Source organism: Pholcus phalangioides, unplaced genomic scaffold (genome assembly GCF_987345545.1).
Source record: "Pholcus phalangioides strain wild (caught in Gottingen) unplaced genomic scaffold, Ppha-v1.0 ptg000008l_1, whole genome shotgun sequence".
Classification (NCBI taxonomy): Eukaryota; Metazoa; Arthropoda; class Arachnida; order Araneae; family Pholcidae; genus Pholcus; species Pholcus phalangioides.
Window position 1 is genome coordinate 42,807,104 of NW_028301601.1, and position 14,911 is coordinate 42,822,014.

Sequence of the window (14,911 nt, forward strand, 5' to 3'; positions counted from 1 at the left end):
CGATTTGAAGTACGGCAATTGTGTTTTTCTTGTGGTTTTTTCAAAAAAAACGATCAATTATGCCTCGTAGAAAACAGCGATCATCTTTTGCTCAAGTATCCGAGTTCGACAGAGGAAGGATAGTGGCCTACCGAGATTGTGGATTATCTTTCAGGGAAATCGGTAGTCGTGTTGGACGAAACCAAACAACTGTAATGCGGATATGTGATCGTTGGATGCAGGAGGGTACGACGGACCGACGTGTTCGATCGCATCCACCTCAGTGCACCACTTCACGTGATGACAGGCGTATTGTGCGTATGGCAGTGACGGATCGCTCAGCCACATCACGAACCATAGCACAGCACATTCAGTCTGTACCGCATCATCCAGTGTCTGCGCGTACCATTCGACGCCGTTTACAGCAGAGTGGTCTGTCCGCAAGACGTCCATTGCTTCGTCTACCCTTGACGCAGAACCACAGACGTCTCCGCCGCCAATGGTGCGATGAAAGAAGGATGTGGACGGCACAATGGAATGAAATTGTCTTTACTGACGAGTCACGCTTCTGTCTGCAACACCACGATGGTCGGATTCGAGTCTGGAGACACCGTGGAGAGAGGATGCTGAACAGCTGCGTTATGCAACGCCACACTGGTCCTGCACCGGGTATTATGGTATGGGGCGGTATTGGATATCACTCTCGCACTCCTCTAGTACGCATTGCCGGTACTTTAAAAAGCCAGCGCTACATCTCCGAGGTGTTGGAGCCAGTTGTCCTTCCTTACCTTCAGGGCTTGCCCACAGCCATATTTCAACAGGATAATGCACGACCACACGTGGCACGCATTGTCCAAAGGTTCTTCGTCAATCGCCAGATTGAATTGCTTCCCTGGCCAGCTCGCTCTCCGGATCTTTCGCCGATAGAAAACATGTGGTCCATGGTTGCTCAACGATTGACCCAGATTACATCCCCAGCTGCCACACCAGATCAACTTTGGCAACGCGTGGAAGCTGCTTGGTCTGCTGTACCCCAAGAACACATCCAAAGTCTCTTTGAATCAATGCCGAGGCGTGTGGCAGCGGTAATCTCCAACAATGGCGGCTACTTTGGCTACTGATTTTGGCAGGAACCACACTTCACAGAAGTCTATAAATTTAATCATTTGATGCTTTGTCAACATGTTATCTACAAAATAAATATTGTTGCGATATCTCTTGTCTTTCTTGGTGTTGCAATTTGGGTGGCCAGCAGTGTATATTTGTTCCTTGTGGTTGGTAGAGAAGTCAAAACTGTCAGGAGATTACGCTCTTTTTTTGGTTGTTTTGGCACATGTTGTTGCGCATGTGTGTTATGTCTGTTCCATGCGTATGTAGTGTTTTTTGTGGTTTGTTTTTGTTAATCAAATAAATTGAATATATTCTAGCATCATTCATCACTACACCCTCATGGTGTGAAACATCCGAGAAGGTGTCCCCATGCAAGATGGATCAGGAAAGTAGCTGGAGTCAAGTGGATGGCTAAAGCATCAGATAGAGCAGAATGGAAACATTTAGAGGAGACCTTCATCCAGCAGTGGATTGAAAATGGTTGCTGATAAGGATATCAATAAATAAAATACTTAGCCATTTAAAAGGCTAAAACCAAGAGGGGTTATTTTGCTATCAAGGTAATATAGTGACAACAGCACTTTTGTAAACAATGATTTTGTGTCCAGCGAGTAAGCGGTTTGGTAATTTTTACTCCAGTGCTTGGTTTATGTATCTCCACTTTTAACATAATAAATCTGTTATTAATGTTAAACCAGTTCTTGAAACATTGTTTATAATAATGGCGAGGAGGAAGTGTTCCAATAAAGGTAAATAAATCAAAACTTGTACGTGCTCAAAAAGAAACAGATTACGCTACAGTTACAATGTCGAAAGTAGACCTAATTGGTCAGTAGTCAATTTATGATGATGCCAATGAAGATTTTGACTTGTACATCGAACGGCTCGAGCAGTAACTAACGAAGTGGAAGATGAAAAATGTGTGCCGTGTTGATCTCCGTGCTCAGTGAAAAAACATAAAAATTGCTTCGTAACTTCCCAATGGCGTGTCCACCCAAGGACTGAGTATGAACAGCTCGTCAAATTGCTTCAAGAACATTTTCATCCTGCACCGATTCCTACTGAAAGATTCACTGACGAAATCAAAAGGAGGGCAAAAGCATCGTGGAATTGAAATGGCTTGCATGAACGTGAGTTTTTGGAAATTTTTTGGGCAAGGCTTGCGGGATAGATTCATTTGCGGTATTTGCTGCAAGGCAACTCAAAAACATCTACTGGAAAGGAAAAAAAATTTGAAACTTGCAAATGCCATTGACATAACTGTAGCAATGGAACTCGCTGAAGAAGGTTCTAGTAATATCAAGGTTACAGCCGCTATACTCTCATCGAATGTAAACAAAGTGGGCAAATCGACTTATCATCAAAATAAGCCAAGACGGAGTAAAGGTGTTCACAGTAACAAGGCTCAGAAATGCTATCAATGTGGTGCGTCACATAATGTTGAAAAGTGTAAATACAAAAATGCTAGGTGCCATGCCTGCAATAAAATTGGTAATATTTCTCCAGTATGCAAGTCAAAGCAGAAAAATTTCACTGCTAAAATGATATCTACTGCAGATAAATCAGACACTGAAGAGTATAATTTATTTTCAGTGAATTCAATTAATAAATTGAATGAAGAATCTCGTTTCTTGGTTAGCGTACAGATCTGTGGTAAAAAATTAGAAATGGAGTTAGATACTGCGGCAGATGTAGCCATTATCTCCGAGTACCGACTGAAGAAAAATTTACCCCATGTTGTTTCCAGATTTACAAATGTATTTCTCAAAGATTACAATCAAAATCTTATTGATGTTTCTGGGGAGGTGACATTGTAGATGTCACTTATGAGAACCAGACTTCCAAGTTTTGTACTATAATTGTCAAAGGAGATAGACCAGTATTGTTTGAAAGGGACTGGATAAAATGTTTCAAGTTGAATTGGCCTAAAATATTTTCTATACACAAAGTGAATGAATCTAATGATCCTGCTAAGAGGCTGACTGATAAATATTACAAGCTTTTCGAGGAAAATTTGTGGAGCATTCCAGTTGGTCAACACCTCTTGTGATCGTGCCAAAAAAGAATGGTGATGCTGTGGTGATTTTAAGGTCACTGTGAACAAGTATCTTCATCAAAATCAGTATCCACTGCCTACACAGCAGGATTTGTTTTCAACTATCAACGGTCAAAATGTATTTTTCAAGGTTAGATTTGAGTCATGCTTATCAACAAATCGAACTAGATCAACGCTCTCAAGAATGTCTTACTTTCAACACTCACCTAGGTTTAGTACGTTCACCGAGATTGTTGTATGACATAAATAGTACATCTGGAAGTTCTCAATCATCAATTAAAAAGATCCTTCAGGGTTTGCAATCAGTGATATGTTTTCAAGATGATATTTTGATTTCTAGTGATACACCTGATGCACATTTGAAAACATTAGAAAAGGTATTTAAATGATTTTCTGATTATAATGTCTAACTTAATTTGTGAAAATGTAGTTTTTTGCAAGAAAGTGTAGAATTTCTTGGCCATCTAATTGACAGTAAAGGTATTCATCCTACTGATGAAAAGATTAGGTGCATTAAGCAAATGAAAGTTCCTACTAATGTTACCGAACTGAAATCATTCTTAGGTCTCTTGAACTCAAAATTCATTAAAAATTCTTCTATGCTCTTGGGTCCTCTATATGATTTGCTTCATAAGGACACATCATCATGAAAATGGTCATCTCAGTGTGCAGAAACTTTTCAGAAATGTAAAAACATTCCATCATAAGATGCAGTACTTGTCCCTTATGATGAAACATTGTTATTTAAAAGTATCTGGGATGTTTTTTTTCATTTGGTTTGGGAGCTGTTTTATCACGTCATAGACAATAAGGAATGTCCTATGTTTCTAGGACATTAACTAAAGCTGAACAAAATTATTCTCAAATTCAAAAAGAGGCAGGAGCAATTATTTTTGCTATAAAAAAATTCAGCAATATTTGTTTGGTAAACCTTTTGTATTGGTAAGTGGCCATCGCCTTTTAATAAGCATTTTTGTACCAGACATTGTCCCTGTAATTGCGGCAGCTAGGCTGCAAAAGTGGGCTTTGTTGTTATCTTCATTCAAGTACTCTATTGAGTACAAAAAAAAAAGGTTTTGATCATGCCAATGCTGATGGATTATCTCGTGCTCCAGTAGAATTTGAGATTTGAGACAGATGCACAATCTGATGTATTTAAGATTTCATTTTGTGAGTATTTGCCGATAACTAGTTCAGATATTGCCAAGGCAACTCACAATGACCCAATTTTGGAAATGGCCTTGAAGTATGTTCAGAATGGTCGGCTTGAAAGACTCAATAATGAGGCTTTAAAACCATTTTTCATACGTAGGGATCAATTGTCCATGGACTGTGGTCATCTCCTATGGGGAATGTGTTAATTCATTCCAGAAAAATTTAGAACACGTTTATTAGGATTTACTGCATGATACACATTTCGGAATTTCCAAGATGAGAGCTATTGCCAGAAGTCATATTTGGTGGCCACAATTGGATAAACAAATCGAAAATCTTGTTCAACATTGTTCTGCACGTCAGAAAGTAAGCAAAGCTTTGCTAGGAACGCCACTTCAACCGTGCGGGCGTGGTCCAAATTTCCATGGGATAGGGTGCACATTTGATTTCGCACAAAAAGATCAAAAGAATTATTTTTTGTTTGTTGATAGCCACTCCAAATGGTTGGAGGCGATACAAATGCCTTCTGTTACTTCTGTTAGTACCATAGATGCTTTGCAACAGTTATTTTCTCGACATGGTTTACTGTCAGAGTTGGTTTCCAACAATGGTCCTCAATTGGTTTCAGAGAAATTCCGATCCTTTTTGAAATATAATGCAATTATTCATACTGATACCAACATATCTTCCTCAATCTAATGGGCTCGCAGAAAGGTCATTCCAGACTTTCCAGTATGCATTCTCAAAAATGTAAAATGGTCCAAATGATCATAGACCATTGAATAAGAAAATTTGTCAATTCCTTGATGAAATATCGTTCTATACCTCATTGTACAACTGGTGTATCACCCACTGAATACCGCTTACTTGCTGGAGACAAAAACATGTTTACAAAAGTACTGTTGCCACTTTTTGATAGCAAAATAACCCCTCTTGGTTTTAGCCTTTTAAATAGCTAAGTATATTTATTACAACTACCATATAAAGTTCTCGTAGAAATTCAAGAAAGAAACCCTTGTGAACTATATATACTCATTTATTATCATCATTATGCTGCCACTGTGAGCAGTTGTATTCAGTGATTCCTATTAGCAAATTTATCTCGCCAGTTGTATCATCAACAGTGATGCCACTACTACAATACTACACATGCACCTGGTAAATATTCCTCTGCAGAACTTTGAAAGAAACAAATTAGCACAAGTTGGAATGTGTGTTATGTGTTCTGTACATAATGCGAAGTTTGTTTCTGAGGAATGCTTATGTGTTCAAGACAAAACCAACTTCAACTGACCACCACTATACCGTCAGTGGGAATCAAACCTGGATTGCCATAACACGAGTTGACCACATAGTCAGATGCAACTATGGAAATTACACTATAGTTCCACTCATTAAGGGGTTGGGGGAATACAGGTTTTTCAACAGTGAGGGTTTTAAGAACTCAGGTGATGTGTATTCTAAATGACATCAATACATCACAATACTTCTGTAAAAGGTTAAAAAGAATTCCAGAATACCAGAGTAAAATTCTTACTTGTGGATATGACAATGGACGAAGTCTGTCATAGTCTTCTTGTCCAGCTGTATCCCACAAACCAAGGCTTACAGGAATACCATCACACATCATTGCAGCAGAATAGTTATCAAATCTGGGTTGGGTAGGGGATTTGAGAAATAACTAAGTAAATTGAGAATTGAATAAGAAATTCAGATTTGAAAAGTATATACTGTGATACCTTGGCTAACAAAGATAAATTATTCCAGAATCATGTTTGTTAGTAGAAACAAGATTCCCCATAGGTTTCTATGGAAAATCACTTTTAATTCATTCCAGGTACTGCATAAAAATAAAGCTAAGACATCAAGGAGCGTTACAAAAAAGCCAAAACATAACCAATGGTTGAAAAAGTGAACAGCTTCTAAACTTAATAAATGAGAATACACAGGAAGATGGGATACTGAAGATATTTTTAATTCGGTCCGCCACAAGATAATAATCAATACTATACTAAAATTACTGATTCCTCACAACCTCATTTGTATAGTGGAGAACATGCTAAAAGATCAAACGGTTGTGATTCCAACTGATGGAGGAAACGCGGAAAAGCATCAAGCCATGGGCTGTCCTCAAGGCTCATGCAGCAGCTACTATGGTCTATCGTGCTTGACTCACTGCTGAAAAAGAATTGGGGACCGGATGTCTATGTCCAAGCTTTCCCCGAAGATCTGGTCTTTGTGATCTTAGCGAGAATCCTCAACGACATTGGCAGCACTGTGGATGCCGTGTTTGACGAACTGTTGCAATGGCTAGAGGATCATCGTCTCAGCATGGAGGTGACTAAAACTAAATTACTATGGCCCCACCCCAAGAAAAAGTGTCCCTGCATAAGAATCAATGGTGTTCGACTGCAAATATCTAAATGCATGAAATATCTTGGAGTGCATATTGGCCATCGACACATGTGGCGAAACAAATTGATAAGGTTCAAGACACCATGCAAAAATTAAGACGCATAGCAGGCCCAAAGTGGGGTGTACACCAAAAATTTAGGAAAATTTTGTACAGATCGGTCGTACAACGGCAAATTTCATACGCAAGCGCTATTTGGTATAAAAACCCGACACAAAGACTCTGTAAATTACATCAAACTGGTGCTTAAAAAATGACCTGTTACAAAAGCGGCAACTGCTATGGGACAAGAATGTGTAACATGACGAACTGGGATCTCTTACAATCCTTATGTTCATTTAATTTTGTTTAGGCCCCAGGGTTCATTGGCTACCGGAAACCACCCGAGGCTTCCGCTGACAATCCGGTTTGGGTCAGTTAGTTCGCTTAGTCTGATGGTCGGGGGGTAGTGTCTCCTAGCCGTCGAACGAGAACCATACAAATTCTGCTTTACATCCATGTCAGAGATCCCAATAACTCATCTAGTTACCTTCTCTTTCCCTCTGGGGGGTTCCGTGGTGAGGTAGACACCTAGGAGTGTCTATCGGATGATGTGAACTAACACGTGAAAACCTGGACATGACGGTGAGATCGATCCCTTTTATTGTTTCATCGTAATATTGAGAGAAAAGCCTAACTGTGATAATTGTTGATAAAACGTTACATTAACAGCTAATATATAATTTAATAAATGTTTATAGTTTAATCAAAATCTTGTTTCTTTCATTGTTGTCATCCATTCAATGGTTACTGGGGGAAAAAATGTTAAAGAACCGGGAAATGCAAGGCAAACGTTGCAAATGCACATAAAGATGCCTACAAGATACAGAAACGCGTCCGGTGGAATGGTACCATTTGGTCTAGAGAGAAAGTGATTATGATAACTGAGTACAGCCCATTACTGACGTATCTAGAACGTTTCAAGAAGTCGGACAACGCCATGTGTGCTTGTGGTTAGATTGGATCTTTATGGCATTACTTGACATTTTGCCCGAATACAAAAAACTGCATTTTGGTGCTATCCCCGAAAATGGTCGACTGTGTTTCAAAAGCAGTTTTGAAGAGCCCTACGAGTCTTGCTCGGGTGCAGTGGATTATATTGTTCCTCATTAACAACTTACACCACATACATACTAAGAAGACTGGCAGTGCGCGTCTAAGCAGTGGGAGCGATGACGAGTTCAAACCTGCAAGAGCCCCTGGGATTGATCTTAAAGGAAATATGATCTTCGACCACGTGGGCGTCAACAGAAGTAACCAATAAATGGAAAACCGGAGCAAGTTCGCCTGCAAGGAGGAGATAAATCAAGTCATTGATGACAAGGACGAATTAAGTGCAATTTACTCGGCTATAAGGAATTGTGCTGATCTTAGTTCACCTGGTGACGATTCCTGTAACGACTTGCAGCTTAGATGATGACGATCTGCGACTAATTCACAGAGATTCAAAATTTTATATTCTAAGATTATCAGCAATCATTCAATCAATAGACAATTACTAGATTCAATTACGAAAATGTTGCCTTGTCTTTCTTAAGCCCCCCCCCCCCCAAATACACATTTATAAGTGCAATATTAACTGAAATAGTTGAATTCAAATGAGGGAAAGGACAGCACATGAACCATAAGAACAGCATACAACAAACTTCCCTTACATTAATATACACTGCAATTTTCTTCATTTTCAGCGATTCTGGAATTCATATACCTCTGCTAATATTGCACTTAGATATTGCACCTTAGATCAGAGATTTTTTTTTTGACAGGGCAAAAATTTCCTAATTGAAGTTAGAGAACAGGAACCATATATATAAAAAATCAAATTTTGTATGTCCCATACATATACGTGGTAAATTAAACGACATATCTAAAATAGGCATGTTATTCAGATACTTTTTTCATAACTACCACATCACACAAGCATGGGACTGAGATCTTAGTTCAACCTCATCTGACGTGAATTCAAAATTAATTCTTCAACTCCAGGAAGTTGTCAAGTGGAATCCTTTGTCACATTTTTAAAAGGGGGGAAGGGAAGAAATGTTTTCTAAAATGAGTTCTATGTCTAATTCGAGTTGGTGAAAAATATGCATATGGTATATAATAGATAAATACAGAGTATTTCTCGTCTGTATTTATGAGGGGTGGGGGGAAAGCAAGAACAAGATCGTGAATGAATGGAATTTTTTTTTACTCTCTACAGGGTTGCAATATAATACCAGTGTTGCACCTGAAAGAAATGCTGAAACACTTTTACCCTTACAGCTGAAATTTGCCCACATAAGGTGTGTTAAAAGTATGTTTCTTGAACAAATGGTTCATGAGCTATTTGACATGAAACAGACATTTTTACTCGGTATATAGCTAAAGTGTGTCCTATCTTTGAATATACTGGAGCAAAACATAAGAAATAATTCCATGCATATCAATGTATCTTATGATATAAAATAACTTTTTTTATCAAACCGAGCATAACTCAGGTATATCACCATCTATGGGTGATTTACTACCTAGTGAGTTGTGCCGGAAGTGTAACTGTGTGTACCTAGCAGTCTGAGTGCATATGTAGTGTTGCTTGATTTCAGTGCTGCCATCTATATTTCAGAAGGGAAGTGAGTGATGTGTTATGATTGAATTACATTTGTGCTGTTTGTAGGTCTGTTGCTCTTTGTAGGAAGATTTTTTAACGGGGAGATCGGTTCGCATTCGTGCCCAACTTCAGCCAACCACCAGTATGGTGACGGTGGGGTTCGAATCCGGGTCCTCGTGATGAGAGTCTGTCACTATGACCACTCGACCACCATATAGCAGCATATAAAATAACTGATCACTTATATGAACACACACTGGAGCCCTTATAAGTTATTAAAAAGTTCTTTGGATTTCCAACAAGTGTTGCAAAGTAAAGAAAAAACTATATATCGAAAAAGAACACACAGTATTGAGAGCAAAATCAAATTTAAAAATTACTCACACAGTAGGTACATATTCCCCAGGAAAACTATCAGTTGTATATGATATTAGCATACATGTCTTTCCCACAGTTCCATCACCAACAACAACACATTTTATTGGCCGTCCTGATGATACACTTCCAACTGGGAGTCTTTGCATCTGGGAATTCCTATAAATGTATTAAATGAAAAAAAAAGTAAGGAATACTTAACAAAAACACATTTGATAAATCAAAATAAAGTTATTTCATGGTATTCTCAGGTTTTTAATTTGTGGTATCTCCCCACTCTACCAATGTAACTTTTTCATGCTAAAAAATCATACAGAAAATCTGTCTACTATTCTATGTGTGTGTATTTGCACAGAGCTGACTCCAACTTCTTTATTCGCATTGGATTGGATTTTGGTTTTATTAACCCAAGGACTAATTAACTGCACCAAAACAAATGACCATATAAAAATAAGATTAAATTTGTTCTTGTCATGTCAAGGTTTGCATGATAAAAAAACACAATGTTGCTTGAAAAATAAAACTGACATAGAACAGTGTTTCTCAACTGCCAGGCCATGGCATCCATCATATCGTGAGAGATCACCTTTGGATCATTCTAATTGTTTATTTGCTATGCAGTTTTCCTGAACAGAATAACGAAATTACTTTAGAAACTTTTTTTTTCATAAGCAATACATAATTCAAATCTCTGTCCACAAAATCCATTACATCCCAATGTAAACCACCCCAAAGCAGAACATGCCAAAATCTGTGACATACATTGCAGAACAATTAGTGCTACTCTGTAGAACAATCTGGAAGAATTTTAAGAAAAGTGTAGTGAAGAAACACTATTATGGTAATTTCCACTGCAGAACATTTCTCAGTCAGCTGAGGGCTCGTTGCAGAACAATACAAAGCTTTGTGGGTAAACAGGTGAATGATTTCTGCTACGACAAGCAGGAATAGCCATGGGGGTTCCCTTTGTTCAACTCCAATGGGAATATCTTTCTCAAGGTGATCCTTGTTCACAAGGCTATGCGAATGGGGTGAGGGGCAGTCTGGTCTTCTTCCCTCAGAGAACTTTTTCCTTTCTTTTCTTTGAAGTGCAACTTTTAAGTGCTTGTCCTGAATGTCAGACAATTTTACGAAAATTAAAGTGCTCTCTCATGCTTGCCAAAAAAAACTCCCATGGCTATATGGGTGTTTTTTTATTATACATTTGATACATTGTTACTATAATCTGAATATTCTTAAGTGAAATACTACTTTACGTTTTTAAATATTGATGCCATGGAGACTGAAAATACATGTGCTAGTAATGCCAGTAATCAAGAGGCATCCTTCTCAACGTGGAGGTATTAAAGAATGAGAAACTTTTGGACAATTAAAATACTTAACCCATAAGATAGGGACAAAAGATACTGCTGTTGTTGATCATTCATAAAAAATACTCTTACAAATCCAATTACAACTTTGAATGGGGAAATCTTCCCCTTTGTCATCTGTATGGATAATGTTAATCATCAATCAGCAAGGTGCAGAGAAAATACTGTATTCCGGACATGAAGCTTAATAAGATATTGAAGCAGTCTGTGTCTAGTTCTCAGAATTTTGGACTTTTTATTTTCATAATTTAATTATGAACTTATTTCCTTTTTTTTGGAATATGAAATTTTTTTAAAATTTGTAATAAGTGAGCAAATTTAAATTTCATCATGAATAAGAGACGAGGGACTTTGTTTAATTTTGGAGTTAAAAATCCTGTATCAGAAATGAAAGTGAAAATACTGATTTTTCCAACTCAAGCCAGCAGGACAACTATCTTTAGTTTCAGGTTGTGCATAACGAGGAAAAAATAGCTAGTGTTAATCAGAAAAAAAAAACATTCATCCGTAAATACAATAACAATTATTTAAAATTTGGTTTCATTCTTTGCCCTGACACTGATCAATTGCCAAGATCTCAATGTGTAATTTGTGCTACTATTTTGGCAAATGAAGCCACCGTGTCTCATCCGACATCTCAGCACAAACATCCCGATTTTGCAAACAAACCTATTGCGTTCTTTATGCACAAAAAAGGTGTTCTTCAAACAGAAAAGAAAATTATTTCTCTAACTTCAATGACTGACGATTCACTACCAACGACATCATATTTAATATCACAAATAGCCAAATGCAAAAAACCATATACTATTGACGAACTCGTCAAGCCTTCTCTGATTACAGCTTGCCAAGAAGTGTTAGGACAGTCTGCGGCAAATAGAATAGACATTTAATTGTCAAATGACACCATAGAAAAGCGCATAGCTGGAATGGCACTACACACCAAAATGCAACTCGTAGAAGAAATTAAGACGTGAAAATTGTTAGCAATACAACTAAATGAATCCAACAATGTTCAAAACCATAGCATTTTGCTCATGTATGCTCGCTTTATTGATCACGGTGATAATGACGCGAAGGAAGACATTTTGAGCATTTTGGAATTAGCTGCAAACACAACCAGCAACAAAATTTTTGCAGTTTTGATAATTTTATAAAAGATAAAGGACTGGATTGGCAAAATTAAATTGGAGTCTGCACTGACAGTACTGCTACAGGTAGACATTTTAATTCCGTCGTTAGAATCAAGGATATGGCGAGTGAAAATAACTTATTATCAACACATTGTTTCATTTACAGGCAAAACCTGGTTTCTGAAAAATAATTTCTGAACTTCACAGTCCTGTTGCTATCAGGGTTGTAAAAACCGAGCCTGGGTGGGTTTTTTGGGCAAAATGGGGAAAATTGAATTTCCCATTTCCACAACCACAAAATATCTAATTTAAACATGTATGTACATTCTTTATGTGTACATCTTACATTATGTCTAAATATATATTTTTAGTGCATGTTAAACTTTGTATTTGATTAATAAAATTGACCATACAATAAGGGAATAATTGTTCACTTACAGCCCCGGGTAGGTTTTTTGGGCAAAATGGGATGAAAATTAAATTTACTTTTTTCACAACCTCAAAATATGTAACTTAAACATGCATGTACATTAGGGTGGGTTGAAAAAAATGTTTTTATTTTCAAATTGCTATAGTGCGGAAAAGTTGCCTCCTTTAATAAAAAGAATAACAAAAATTTTTAAAATCGGTTGATATCTTTCCGGTCACGCATAGTACTCATAACACTTGAAGTTTATGGAAACTGACAAAATTGAAAATTTTGCTTAATTTTTTTAACATTACTTAAAATTGAATGATCGACACGCAAAAGTTTATGTTTATTTTATGGTTCAATAAAGTAAAATAAATTAAAACTTAATATTTCAATGTTTTTAGGTCACACAATGTGTTTGAAAAACAGGAATGACCAAATTTTTTCTAGTTTAATTGAGCAGCTCTTCGCGTGCTTTGTCATAACAAAATGACCCAGAACTTACCAAGAAGAGGTGGCTGCCCATCGAGTTCCACCTACACCCTATCCAATTAACCAACCAAAGTAGGAGAGTGTGTATAATTAACATTATATTTAAAAACTATTTACCAAAATTGTGTGACACATTCAAAATCTGACGATTAGGAGAAATCAGGCGTAACTGATCTTAATAATAGTGTAGATCTGATGCAGCCATCTCTAGCTTCATGTCTACATACTTTAGTTGAGGCCTCTAACACATCTCTGGATTGTCCGAGTGTGACTGGGAAACTTTTTAATGGCTCTGATGTTAGTGTCGGAATTGATGAATATATAATTACATACTTCCCATAACATTGGGGGAGGATACAACAGGCCAGTATTCCAGTAAATAATCTGGCCACTGTGGTGGTCGAGTGGTCATAGTGACAGAATTGGATTGCGAACTTCGAGGTACAAATGCAAGCCAATCTCCCCATTAAAAAGTCTCGCCACAGAGAACAACAGGCCTACCACGATAAATCATTCAATCATCACACTTCACTCATAATTAGAAAAACTGGTGGCAGATAACAGCACTACACATATATAACAAGTATTACACAGAAACAAACTTCACGCCAGGTTTCACTACACATACACGCACATTCCAACATGCACCAATTTGTTAGAGATTCCGCAGAGGAATATGGACGAGGTGCATGTCTAGTGTAGTAGTAGTAAATAATCCGAAGGCAATTGGTAGCTTTAAAGTTGATCTTAGGTAGCATAAAGTGTCTGAACTGAACAGAACGAACCAAGCACAACCAGGCTCTGTCACATTAGCAATGTTAGCTCAGTGCCCAGAAGGGTGCGGATGTGCGGGAAAAAACTCCAGTCGGTAGTCCAGCCAGTTAATCAAGGAATCAAGAGAAAAAAAAAGTGAGAAAATTAAAAATGTAACAGAAAATGATAACAATTAAGCTAGGTTAATGGAATTAAGCTTAACATGAAGTGTTCAATAGTTTTTAATTCAGAGGCTGATTAACTTGCTTTTAAAATTCTTCTGTACCCAATCTCTCTCGAATGTGTTCTCTGTCATCAATGATCATAGCCAATAGTAAATTTTCAGGGTGTGCAAAGAACGCATTGTGTTCAATTACTGGATTAACAACTTGAAGTCGTCAAATAAATACTGCAATGTTTGAACTGCTAGAAAAACATGTTGAGCACATCACTGAAATACTTTTTATTTTTGATGTGGAGCCGTGACAGAGGACCAGGATCTCGAATTGGCAAATCAGAACAGTGAAATTAACAAGAATATTTTCGTTAACCCTCACCCCTTTTCAAAATAAAACAACTGCACTGTCTTTTGTTATCAAACATCTTTTCATCAGCTTGTTTTTGGTGTTTTAGGCTTTTGACACCTTGTTTGAAAGAGCGACTGTCATAAAAATTTTTTACATCCGTCTATTTAAGATGATTTTTGCTTACTGAGGGCACTATTTGCTGTTTTGAACAGCAGCACTTCAAACGAGCTAAAAATATTTTTATAAGTTTTCAATTTTTTTATACTTGGAAAGAAATTGTTACAAAATGAGAGAGAATTTCGGAAGAATCAACACGATGCTTGGCGATTCAGCACTCATTATTTAGCAAGATTGGCGATCTGACACTCGTTATTTGGCAACATTGCCGATTTAATGCTTGTTATTCTGCGGTTTCTAAATTAACATTTGTAATTCGGCGGGCATGCATTTTTTACTCCCGGAATGAAAATTTTTTCATGAAACATCAGGATTTAACACAATGATGAT

The 14,911-nt window shown here is 37.4% G+C and overlaps 1 protein-coding gene across 1 annotated transcript in view; it reads right to left on the minus strand.

The window, feature by feature from the left end:
- Window positions 1–14,911, minus strand: part of Mtl (Rac family small GTPase Mtl) — a 52,494-nt gene that overhangs the window by 35,628 nt on the left and 1,955 nt on the right. Inside the window, exons 2-3 of the mRNA XM_089234684.1 lie at window positions 9,727–9,876; window positions 5,838–5,952 (exon numbers count right to left, since the gene is read on the minus strand). Coding sequence (XP_089090810.1) covers window positions 5,838–5,952; window positions 9,727–9,866 — 255 coding nt within the window. The 5' untranslated portion in view covers window positions 9,867–9,876. The remainder of the gene's footprint in view (window positions 1–5,837; window positions 5,953–9,726; window positions 9,877–14,911) is intronic.